The sequence below is a fragment of the Alligator mississippiensis genome, chromosome 10 (assembly GCF_030867095.1).
Source record: "Alligator mississippiensis isolate rAllMis1 chromosome 10, rAllMis1, whole genome shotgun sequence".
Taxonomy (NCBI): Eukaryota; Metazoa; Chordata; order Crocodylia; family Alligatoridae; genus Alligator; species Alligator mississippiensis.
The window spans coordinates 13,066,424-13,079,650 of NC_081833.1; the positions used below are offsets into that span (position 1 = coordinate 13,066,424).

The window sequence follows — 13,227 nt, forward strand, 5'->3', positions numbered from 1 at the left end:
CTCAGAGCAATAGGATGTTTTTTCTAATGGTTGGTCTTGTTGCCATCCCTTGGAAGTAGCTAATATTTGATACAGGAAGGTATCCAACTTGAACTTGTAATAATAAGCCCTTGTCTTTTATGGCATTGCAGGGTTTCAGTTTGGCCTCCTTTAAAATATAGTCAGACAGTTGAATAGGATTTTTACCCCTTCCGGATGTTATAACAAGTTAGCTGTATGACAACTCTAGCTCTGTTGCACTCAAGCAACTACACAAATACAACTCTGGTAAATAAGAAACTTCAGTCCCAGGGGCAGGAACAAAGCACTTATTTCCTACTAAAGAACTGGATACTCTTCTGACTTGAGGAACGGGTACTTCAGCAATTCCATAGTGCCTGTCACCATTACTGACTGTACCTAAAGTAAGATTTAAAAGCCAACACAGAGACTAATGCTACTGTAATAGTAAATATATTCTCAGTGGTCTAGTTCAGAAGTATGGGACCTAAGATTGTGAATAACTACTACAAGTGAAAAAGTTAGATTCTGCTATAAGAAACTCTGGGGTTCTGGCATTCATGGGTCTAATGAGAGGAGTTTTTAAAGCTATTCATTTGACTTTGAAAATACTGAAGCCAAAGTTATCAAGACTTTAAGTTTTAAAGAGCAGGTTAGGATCCTAGCATTTTGAATTGTTACAGTTTCACAAGCTAAATTAGGAATTAAAAACCTTTTAATACTGTAGCTAATCCATACCACCTATAGCTTGAGCTAGCTATCCTTCACTCTTTAAAAATAATATTGAATAAAAATTTCCCTCTTGCAATCTAGAGAGCTGTCAATAAGGCACTTGCCAGTCATCAGGATGGGGTCCTTCTCAGTGAGAGTATTATATTTGGGAGCAGAAACCCAAATTGCAATGTGTTAAGCATTTTCTGACACCCCCCCCAACCTAATTATACTATTTCCTTGAGCAGCACTTAATATGTAAAGATTGCTTCTTCACACTTACCCATTTTGACTTTCAGTAATGTAATTTCATGCCTCAGGTCATTAACTTCCATATCATTTTTTGTAATTCACTACTTAAATGTGCCATATGAGGCTTAACTTCAAAAGGCACTCCCAGAAAGAACATGCATATTTTTTAAATTTATATTCAGTTTTCAAGATGGGTATTTTCTTCTCATCTGTTACAGCTGTTTTGGATTAACTGACTATTAGCTGGAGCTGGAGTCTTGTCATTTCCTTACTCTCAGCCTATCCATCCATAAATTGTTTGGAACTTACTGCTGAGTAATTTGCTATATTTAACATACTTTGACTTCTTTAAAAAACAAAACAAAATAAAATGAACAAGTGGGTTGTGGTAGGTGATAAGTCAGAGTTGATAACCAGTTTGCCTGCACCACAATGACTTATTGCTTAAGAGAGGAGTGTGAAAAAGTAATAGTATTGCTTTGTAATCTGCTGGACCTTAAAAATGGCTGAAAGTAAGGTCATGGTATTGTTTTCTACTAGTTGACTACATTTTCCTGCCCAACCATCTGCCTCTGCTACATCCACTGTTTCATAGGACAGCCCTTCAGTATTAATGAAACTCATTAAACACTAATCTCAGTCAAATTAAGGTAATAACTGTGTATTCAAGTCCATGAAGTGTCTTCTTATAATCTTCTCTTCCCTGTTGTTTTGGCCTCTTGTGAACAGTACAGCTGTTAAAGAAAACTACTGTCACAGAATCCAGTTATTTTATTACCAGCGAGCAAAACAGGGCCCTCTTATACTGCCTTTGGAAATCCTGCTACCAGCTGCTAACTAGTGTTTTGCGCGAGGGAGAAGAGGCTGAAGGAATACTTCAAACACATTGTGAAAGACTATCCTGGCATGTTTGATATTGGCACAGTAGGTACAGACACTCCCGAGAAGTAGTTTGATCAAAATAGATGGGGGGGAAAAAAGCATTTTCCAAACCAAGTTTTACTCAAAATAGCAGCATCTAGGTCTGCAGTCTAACCTCTTCCTACATAACTGTGCTTAATTTACCTTTCCCTTGCAGTGAAGAAACTGCTGTTACATAAACAGGTACCACATATCAGCTGCTCCAAGGTTGTCCCCACCATCTGTTAATTTTGATTTAATTTGGTAGTTTGCCCATTACCTTAGGGATGAGATGCTGGCTTTGCACCATGGATGCCAGTGTTCTGGAGCAAGAGCTGTAGAGGTGACTCCTCTAGTACAAACAGAATCAAGAGTCTATAATTTTCTTAGTGCAGAGGCAATTTAACATGTGATACTTTTATTGTAAAGTATTTTGTTCTTTTCCTGTCTCCACCCATCCCCAACAGCAGTTGCTGATAGGTACTGGTCACCCAAGTAATATTTCTGAAGACAATTCCTCAGTTCATGATAATTAGAAATCTAACAACATAAGTAACATAGTGTAATGCCTTTGCATTACAATGTAGCATTGTATATGGAAGCCAACACAATTACATTCTTTATTAAAATACAGAGTATTGCAGAAATCTAAACCTTTTAAGTCATAAATATATTAACTCTTCCCTTTAATTCATGTACTATTAAAAAAAACCTAGAGCTAGAGTTCTGTGTTCTTTGTTCAGGGCAGACTGGTAGATATTAAAGTTAGCTGAGGCCTGGTTGTGTAGTTCATTTTTGGAGAACAAGCTACCAAAAGGCATCTTCTTCAGTGTGACCACTGCCATTACCACACACTAGCTTTATTTCTATGTGCATAAACAAATGCTAAGCAAAATTATGACCATGTGTTATGCATTTCAGACATTAAGAGATGGCAGAGGAAAGCTAGAATAGCAGATGAAATCATAAATAAGTCAGGGCCAAACTAGGGTTAAGTTTTTTAGAAGCCAGACTTGGATGCCTTTGTCTGGAAGGATTAAGATCCCTTGTTTGATTCATAGTATAGTGGACATGAGGCAGATTTGACTTACTGATTTCTTCCCTCCCCCCCATATTCTTGCACCTGTTTTATGGAGTATTTGGAGCCTTTTATCAGTTTAAAGCAGTCCACAAAAAGATTCCTTAAATTTAGGAAAGTCAGATCATTCGTGTTGTAGCTCGCGTATGCATGTACTTCTTGCTGAAACAGTAAAATATCATTGGGAGGCGATTAAAATACTGATACAGTTATTAAAGGCAATCGGATTAGCAGACTTCCCTTTGGTTCAGTCTTGCATTGCAAACCTTGGCTTTAATCAGAGTGGCACAGCTACTTAGGAGTTCATTTCTACAGAGAGCATTCTGAAGTCTGCCCCACTTAGTTTTTAAGTCTTGCCTGCTGAAGGAAGGGAAACAGTTCTCCAGTCAATGTGCGTTACTAGCAATAAATGTTTGGTTAATACAGTATCATAAAGAGCGGCAGCTGCAACTATCAAGAAACAGATGCTGATAACTTTATTCCTAGTAAATATTTTGTTACCTTTGTATATATACTCCTGTTGCCATGAAGAATTGCTTAAAAAGAATGTAGTGATCCCTTAAAATTTGTGTCTGCTAAAAATAACAAAACAAAGAAGGTAGAAAGCATGACATGCTACTGAATGTTGGAGCGTATGTTAGTTTGGATGACATCAAACAGAGTGCCAACACTTTGCTTTTACTACTATGGTGTATGAAGGTCTAGATGTCCTTTAATAACCAGAAAAGTTGATAATTAGGCTTTGTGCCCAAGTGAAAGTCACCAGCTATAGAAACATGGCTTAAAATAAATTAACGTGATTCTTTTTTTTAATCCATAAACATGCAAGTTCAAATTCTACCCTTGGCTAGCTAGCCAGGTGTAACTTGAATTGTGCAGATATGCTTGAGAGCAACATTTGGCTCATACCTTGTAGCCAAAAAAATACAAAAAGCAATATCACAAAGACCCTGAGGACTGGTTTCCATTTCACGCCACAAGCCAAAGTTGTAAATCAACTTTTTCCTTTACCCTACTGGCAGATGATGGTTATTCAGTATTAAAACCTGTTTATGGGAGTCATTTCATCACACTTCCATAAACTGCAATCAAAATTCCATGCCAGAAGAATGGAACTAGGGCTAGGACTTTGTTACACTCATTAAGCCCAGGTGAACATGATGAATATGACTTTCACACACTGATGTCAGTTTATACCCATAAGTCTACTCTTGCTGACAGGGAGGAGAAACAAATTAAGCAAAGTTGCTACTCCCCACAGGCCTGACTGTTCCACCACAGAAGATAACAGCTTAGTGCATCTGTTCTTGCACCCTGATGCTTTTAATTGCTTGGGTTAAGGCTGAAAGCATCACTGAACTGACATTTGACTTGATGTACAAGCATCCACGGTGTCACACTTTTGTGATGACTTAGTGGTACCGGTGCCTGCAATAGGTGATCTATGCTGGTCTCTAGAAGAGCTACAGGTCCTCAAATGTTCCTTGCCTAAGCCAGGAGACTTTCCCCAAAGAGGGACATCAGATATGAAGTTGGGGTGCCTAACAGGCCCATCTCCCTTCACAGTCAGAACCACAGGTGATTTATCCAGCCTAGTCTTCACTGGAGCACACGTGACAGTTTGCTCAGGCAGAGCCTCTCCACATTGACTCAGGTGCTCTGCTAGGACCAAAGGTTGCTGATCATCCCCTTCTTCAGAAATAACCAAGGTGTGATTGGCTTTGTCTTTTTCTAATGAGAACTCCATGGTCTTTGAGCCACTGACCAAACTGCTTTTCAGAGGGAAGGAGCCTACAAGACAGTTTTTTGGGCTCTGGCTTTGGCTGTCAATTGAAGATATGGCCCCCAAGTGTCTTGAAGAATCCAAGGACCTCACATGTTTGCAATCAGGGGAGCTGGTTAAAAACCCAAAGTAGGGGTTCCCAAACCTGGATTTTTTCAAGTTACAGGAGCTCAGCTTCCGCTGCTTCTGTGCAGACTGGGTTAGTGGGTATGATGCATTACTAGTGGATGAGTCAGAGTAAACAGGCTCAGAGGTGCTCTCTACCTCAGTGTCAGAAATTACTTTTCTAGTTGCTGCACCCTGGTTTCTTGAAGATGTAGAGAAACCCTGCCAAAAGAATAAAGTTAACAGAACAGGCTTTTAACCATATAGGAGTTAACAGTTTAAATATCTTGCCCTGGTTGAGAAGCCATACTGCTTCCTTTCTTTTCCCAAAGCACTAGGTTGTGGAGATAGAAAAGGATTTTTTTTAGCTCTGGAACAGGCTTTAAGTTTGTGGACTTCAGAAATCAATGAGATGATCTTGGGCTTATGGATTTCCCACAGTACAGAAAAACAGCTGAAAGAAACTAAGATATAACCAGAAAAAGATATGCCAGTGATTCAAGACTGATGCTGAAGCCACTGTGAGACTTTCTAAAGAGTAAGCAATCCTTCATCCAAGTGCTTAAGCCTGAGAAATGCAGCTTCCCATCAGCACTTTAGAATCAAGCCCCTCATGATTTGTTTTTCAGAAATAAGAACACTGGGGACTGGACCATTAGAGCTCAAACAATTAAGGGAAGGGGAGCTTATATAAGAAAGCAGCAGAGTTGCTATGCAATATGAACCTTTCTTTGGGTGTCATTAGGGGCATAGAATGCAATTCCTATTTCTTCCTTGTAAATACTTACACCGCTGTCCACCAGCTTGCTGAAGGGGCTGGTAGTGCTCCAACTGCACCACTTCTTCTGTAATTGAGGTATTGGAGCCAATAAATCATGAAAAGTTCGGGCACTCCAAGTTCGTTGTCTTGAATAATGGTTTTCTGTTGCTACATTCCCTTTGTCGACGGTGCCTGCTTCTGTGGCCAAGTGATCGGAAGTCAGCCAACTGGACACAGAGGCCGGACTCGTGATACTTCTCTTTAGTTTTTTGTCCTACAAGAGCAAAAAAAGTTAAGTGAGGATCATTTTCAGTTTCTTTTGGCCGACGATCTCCAAACCACTTTACTAGCTAAGGCCTCAGTGGCATAAAAGGACTAGAGCTGTCGGAGGAAGGACTCTGGTTCTTTAAATGGAATAAGCTAGGTCAGTCTGTACATCACTTGTCTACAGTATGGTTAAAACAGGAAGCAATAAACCCACCATTTTACTCACCCCTCAGAGTGGTTGTACCTGGCATTCTTTTCTAAATTGTCTGTGATGTATGAAACCTGAACATTTTTTAAATTACTAGTTAAGTGAAACCTTGAGAACCAAGATAACTTAGTTTGAACCTGATTGGACCAAATTTGACTGTCCTCTGTAGTTTCCACTAAGCAGAAGTGATTTGTCAAGGTGTAGGTCCAGGGGAATAACAGAATTCTGTTCTTTCTTGTTGGCTAAGAAAGAAGCATATTGCCTCAGAGGTTGTGGTTCAAATATTGGACAATATTGCTTTAAATTTTAAGCTTTTAAAAAAAGCTAATGGTAGGATTTAATTCCAACAATTGGTCCTGATACGTTGGTGGTTTTATTTCGTATGTGGTTTAATATCACTAATAGCTTAGCCTCAGTGCCGTGTTTTCTTGCTTTTTTCAAATAAAAGTCAAGCTTCTTTTCAAAGGATATGGATCCAAAATATTTCTGGACCTGGTGGTTTATTATAAAAGCATGATTCACATCTCCACCATCCTCACCCTCCATCAATTCTAGCTCTCATAAAATTCTCAGTCTAAAACCAGGAGCTTGTACTGCCTGGGCTAGAAGACTGAGATCTGTTAGCTAATGGCAGCAGCAAACTGAGGACTCCTTTGGTCAGTCTAGCCATAAAGAGGGCTGAAGCACACCGTGTAAGCTGCCTGTAAAATTCATGTTACTTTCATGAAAATGTCCCTGCTACTAGGGTGCTGCCCAAGAACACAGCACACCATAAAAAGCCAAGATTCAGAGCCATGGACCCTTTAAAAAAGTCAAACAAATGCTATCAATAGACTGCAGTACAAAGAGAAGCAGATGGTGAAGGCAAAAATACAGGCTTAAGAGTTGTTCTAAAATAGACACACTGCTTGTTTTCATAGAGGTTGTCTATATGCCCACACAATATAGCCAGGATGCATTTCCTCCACTCATCAGTGTTTCCCCATCTCCACAACTGCAGTAGCACAATGCAGAATTTATTTTCTCCCCTAGCTGTTGCATGGGTATAGCCTTGACTCTTGACAGTGGATTAATTTTCTGCTATGTTGTTAAAAAAAGCCAGCCTATCACTGACCCCTCCTCAGCAGAACTCAGGCCCACTCTCACTGGGAGGCAAGGGAGCTGGTGGCCAACTACTATTTCTCAGTAAAAGGATTTGGATAATCTTTTCTGCAAAGCTTCTTACAGTTTTCTTTGTCTAGACAAGCATTTCTGGTAAGGCGAGTCTGGAAGCCTTGTTTATTGTAAAGGCTCAAGATTTCACACCTCCATAAACATTAGGGTAATGTCACAACTCATGCCAAGAGGAGAACAACAGTCCAGTAGATGACCTGAACTATGTGCCCAGTGCTGACTCACAGAAGCCAGTGCACACAAATCAGGCCATATTAGGGGACTTGTGCTGAAATTAAGAGCCCTCTTTCCAAACCTCTACAGATATAGCTGTACTCAAGGTCAAATCTGTGCCTTGCATTTAAATTGAGTGTGTAAATCAGTACATGCGCTTCCAACAGCCATAATGCAGGCATAGTGTGTACCTAGATCAGACAACATGGCTCCTAGCATGCTGAAAATCCAGGACTTACATTTATTTGTGTCCTTCCTGGTGAGGTCCACCACGTCAGTCATCAACAAGCCTGAATCTTAACACCTAATCCAGAGTCTCTTAATTTTGGCCATGAACAGGTACCTATGTAGGGATCCTACTGAATTATCAGCCCTTTAAGATCAAATGAGGTGTGACTTTGACATTTTATATCCTCCAATACATCATGTGGGCACAGCAATAATGGCCTATAAGGTGCTGATTATCTGCAGGATGGCCATTCATGGATTCCTCAGAAATACTCAGAACTTCATGAAGGAAAGGGGCAAAATACAGATTTTCCATCCTGAGCTACAGCACTCTCATCACCACCAGGTGGTAGTCTTACCAATAGGGAGAAGCACCCAGGAGAGAGAGTATACATCTTGCAAAGGCCAAGTCCCTCAGTCTACCTACTTCAGGATAGAGAGCCAGTGGTGATGATGCAGGCAGAAAGCATGTCAGATAACAAAGAATTGCAACAAGGGAAGTTCAGGTTGGATAGTAGGAAAAAAAGCTCACTAGGGGGGTGGCAAAGCACTGAACAGTTTACCTAGAATGGTGGAATTGCTCGCTACCCATGGAGGTTTTTAAGGCCTGGCTTGACAGCCCTGGCTGGAATTATCTAGTTGGATGGTCCTGCTTTGAGCAGGGGGTTGGACTAGATGACCTCCCAAGGTCCCTTCTGCCCCAATTTTCTATGATTCTATGAATAGTTTTAAATCTATGCACAACCTAAACTGATTTCTCTTTCTGCACGGTGTTTCTTCTCTTCAGATTCTAAGACGTTTAAAATGCAAAGTGCTGCTGTAGATTTACCAGTTAGCCACTGGAAGAAGGACAAGCATTAAACCAGGGGTGGGCAGAGTCCAGCCCATGGGCTGGATCCAGCCAGCAGCCAGACTCCATTTCCCAGCAGCCCCTGCCTGCATGGCTGGGGCTGATCTCCATGGAGAACCCAGACGCAGTTGCGCTATGACAGCGCAAGGCTAGGGTTGCCAAGGAGACTGGCCCCAGCCACACTGGCAGGGCTGGGGGCTGCTCTGGAGCTGCTGGGATCTTTGTTTCAGTAGTCACTACTGAGATGGAAGAGGGCATATCTGGGTCAGTCAGCTGAGTGCATATTTGTTACAACTTAAAGAAAATCCCACCCAAACTTATTTCTTCAGGGACTACACTGCCTTATACTGGCCTCCAATAAGAGCTAGATGTTATAGATTCATAGAGTTGGAAGGGACCTCAGTGGGCCATCCAGTCCAACCCCCTGCCTCTGGCAGGCAAAAGAAGAGTCACCAACCCTGGGGTCATGTGATCCCAGCCAGGTGCTTGTCCAGTCTCTTTTTGGAGACCCCCAAGGATGGGGCGAGTACCACCTCCCTTGGGAGCCCATTCCAGATTCTGGCAACCCTGACCGTGAAGAACTTTTTCCTAATGTCGAGTTTAAACCTTCTCTCTAGTAGCTTATGGCCATTGTTCCTTGTCATTCCAGGGGATGCCCTGGTGAACAGATCGTCGCCTACTTCATGTTGCTCTCCCCTTAAGAATTTGTACGCCGCTACAAGGTCCCCTCTCAGCCTTCTCTTGAAGAGGCTGAAAAGGTTAAGGTCCCTTAGCTTTTCCTCATAGGGCCTTCCCTGCAGGCCTCTAATCAGGCGAGTGGCTCTTCTTTGGACCCTCTCCAGGTTGTCCGCATCCCACTTGAATGGTGGCATCCAGAACTGGACACAGTACTCCAGCTGTGGTCTGACCAGTGCTACACAGAGGGGAAAAATCACTTCCCTGGACCTGTTTGTGAAGCGCTTACGGATGCACGACAAGGTGCGATTGGCTCTGCCAACTGCTTCATCACATTGGCGACTCATGTTCATCCTGGAGTCAACAGTGACTCCAAGATCTTTTTCTGCCTCAGTGGAGCTCAGAAGGTTGCCCCCCAGCCTGTAGGTATGATGGCAGCTCTTCCTCCATAGATGCAGCACCTTGCACTTATCCTTATTGAATTATATCATATTGCTCTCTGCCCACTTCCCCAATTTGTCTAGGTCAGCCTGGATCTGGTTCCTCCTCCCCAGGGTGTTAGCTGCACCCCCATAATTTTGTGTCATCTGCAAATCTGGACAGGGTGCTTCCCACCCCCTCATCCAGATCACTGATGAAGATGTTGAACAGCACTGGCCCCAGAACTGAGCTGAGGGACTCCACTGCCCACATCTTTCCAGGTTGACACCAACCTGTCCACTGCCACCCTCTGAGTGCGACCCTTGAGCCAATTTGCTACCCAGTCTACCATGTAATCATCCAAGGCAAATCCCCTCAGTTTATTTATAAGGATGGTATGGGATACCTTGTCAAAGGCCTTCTTGAAGTCCAGATAGATAACATCCACCTCAACTCCTAAATAATTGGTGGCCTTGTCGTAAAAGGAAACTAGGTTAGTCAGGCAGGACCTGCCTGCTAAAAACCCATGTTGGTTACCCCTCCGCATCACATTAGCCAGCAGGTTCCCACAGATGTGCTCCTTGATAATTTTTTCTAGGATTTTCCCAGGGATAGAAGTAAGACCAACTGGTCTATAGTTCCCCGGGTCCTCCTTCCTCCTCCTCTTAAAGATTAGGACGACGTTAGCCCTCTTCCAATCCTCCAGAACCTGACCCAAGCACCATGAGCACTCATATATCCTTGCCAGTGGATCAGCTATGACCCCCACAAATTCCGTCATTACCCATGGGTGGAGTCCCTCCGGTCCCGGTGATTTGAATACGTCCAGTCCCCCCAAGTGTCTTTTTACCGTGTCGACACTGACTGTTGGTCGGCTGATGTTCCCTTTGTTGGTGTCCATGATGTATGTTGAGGGTTCATCTAGATTCCCATTTAAGAAGACAGAGGCAAAAAACTCATTGAAGAGCTCTGCCTTGTCTCTGCTATCCATCACTAAGCCCCCCTGCCCATCCTGTATGGGTCTTATGCTACCCTGCACCCTCTTTTTGCTCCCAACATACCTAAAGAAGGACTTTTTATTCTCCTTAATCCCTGATGCTAGCCTGAGTTCTAGAGTTGCCTTGGCCTTCCTGACCGACTTCCTGAAGATGTGGGCCAAAGAAGTACACTTCTCTTTGCTAGCTACCCCCTCCTTCCACTTCCTGTATGCCTCTTTTTTTTGCCCTTAAGGTATCTTGGATGCCCCTGGTTAGCCAAAAGGGCTTCCTGGCCCCCTTTCCTCTGCCATGGGACTGACTCACTCTGACCCCAAAGAATAGTTTCCTTGAGGAATGTCCACCCATCCTGGACCCTCAACGCATCTAAGTTCTTAGCTCCTAGCACCCTGCTAACAAATCTCCTGAGTCTATGAAAGTCAGCTTTTTTAAAGTTTAGCACCCAGGCTCTGCTGGATATAATGCCCACCCTTCACTGGACAGTGAATTTTACCATTTGTTGATTGCTGTCCCCTAAGTTGCCTTGAATCCTCAGGTCCCCCACCAGGTCATCCCCTGTGGCCAACACCAAGTTGAGCAAGGCGTTGCCCCTGGTGGCACACCTTACTTCCTGTGTTAGGTGGAGGTCCTGTATACAGATTAAGAACCTGCGAGAGTGGTTAGGATCTAGCTGACTGCTTCTCCCAGCATATGTCTGGGTAGTTAAGGTCCCCCCATGACTACTATATCTCTAGACCGCACAGCCTCTTTGAGCTGCTTGGAAAATCCCTGGTCTAGCTCATCATCCTGCTGAAGTGGCCTGTAGTAGACCCCCCACCCCAGATCCCTTTCACCCCAAGCCCCTTGGATCCTAACCCACAGAGTCTCTGCTTGACCACTCTCTGACCCTAATTTGGTTAGGAAAGATGTGTACTGTTCTTTGATATAGAGAGCAACTCCCCCACCTTTTTTCCCTACTCTCTCTCTCCTATATAACCTATAGCCCTCTATTCCCACCACCCAGTTGTGAGAAGAGTCCTACCAGGTTTCAGTTAGTCCCACTAGGTCAAAGTTGTTGCTCGCTAGCAAGAGCTCTAGGTCCAGCTTGTTTCTCATGCTTCTGGCATTTGTGTATATACACCCAATTCCCCTGGTGGCTGTTCCTGGTCCCCCCTTAAACTGCTGTCTACTAGAATCTTTGCTACATACCTGGGCTGATCTTGTGGGTGTCTCTTGGTTTGGTGTTCCGTGGCTCCCTCTGTACTTGTCCTCCCCTTTCCCTGACAAACCTAGATTCACTACTTAGTGCTACTACTTAGTGCCCCTAGTGTAGAGTCACCTGAGATATAGAAGCTAGCAAGATCCTTCACTTGTTCTACACTTAGCACAAAATAAATTGATGATCCTGGAAAGATTTCAAGTATTGGGTCATAAGTGATTTAAACTGGGTGCATCTAAATGTGCAATTGACTGCAGAGTAGACTAATTAGCCCCACATTAAAGTGTTACTGTCTACATGTGTGCCAGTAAACTAATTAACTCTGCTATAAGATAGTGCTGTCAGGGACAATACTGTCTTATGGCAGAGTAATTAACTGCACTGAAATACACATGTAGATGGTGACCAGGCAGGGGCCAGACTCCTGGCTGCCACCTAGCCCCGCAGGTTCAACAACCCCATGCTCCAGCCAGCCCCACCACCGCCACCACCCAAAGCCCATAATTGACTCTCCACGCCCCCTGCCAACCCAGGCCTGTTCCACCCCGGCTCAAACTGCTGTTGTCCCAGGCGCATGTGTAAATACTGCACCTGGGAGCAGTTTATTCCAGCTCCAAGAGCTCTGGAGTTCATTGCTTCATCTTAATTTCACATATAGATACACCCACTGATGCTTAAATCACTACCCTGCATGCTTGAGCCAAATGTGAGCACAACTGCTTGTCAACCATCTGCATTTCCAAAGAAACACCTGGAAGACTTGCAAGAGAGTGAACTAAAATCAAAGTATCAGCCAGACTAGAAAGGCCTCTATGCAGCTTTAGTTTTTATAAACAAAAACAATTCTCCAAAGAGTCCCGCCAGTCTCACAGGAAAGGCCCAATTTATTGGCAGGTATCTAATAACCTTCAGAAACAGCCAGGCAGAATTATTCCTGGCAAATGGAGAAACTGAAGTACTGAACAAGTGATCATGCAACTTGCCTCCATATAGTCCATGGCAGAGTCAGATGCAGAATGTGAGAAGTCCAACTCCCAGTTCCTTCTTCCAATCATTAGAAATTATTTCATGCCAAATTCTATCTTCAGGAAATGTTAGCACCTAAATTGACTGCACTGGGCATGTCACAGAAGCTGTTGGCAGTGCTCTCCCCTGACATGAAAGATTCATTTTGGTATTCTGATCCCATTCGGTCTCACTTGCTCTCCAAGTCAACAACAGCCAGGTTTGTTATGGAGACCAAGCAGAGAACATGTCATGCAGTGGCTGCTCTGGTTAAGGAACTGTGTTATTCAACCATGAAATCTCCAAATCAGCCTCAACCAGCAAGAGCATTGGACACTACAATAAGGAAGGGCTGAAAAGCAATAACAAACAGGAGAGTTCCTGTTTGGAACACTGTAGGTACAGT

General features: G+C 43.3%; 1 protein-coding gene across 5 annotated transcripts in view; it reads right to left on the bottom strand.

Annotated features, from left to right (window-relative positions):
- Positions 1-2,244: 2,244 nt before the first annotated feature.
- LOC102560702 (uncharacterized) overlaps positions 2,245-13,227 on the bottom strand; it is a 57,014-nt gene continuing 46,031 nt past the window's right edge. For all 5 annotated transcript variants that reach the window (XM_059713450.1, XM_019486627.2, XM_019486625.2 and 2 more), the window contains exons 6-7: positions 5,618-5,863; positions 2,245-5,051 (exon numbers count right to left, since the gene is read on the bottom strand). In XM_059713450.1, coding sequence (XP_059569433.1) covers positions 4,293-5,051; positions 5,618-5,863 — 1,005 coding nt within the window. In that variant the 3' untranslated portion in view covers positions 2,245-4,292. The remainder of the gene's footprint in view (positions 5,052-5,617; positions 5,864-13,227) is intronic.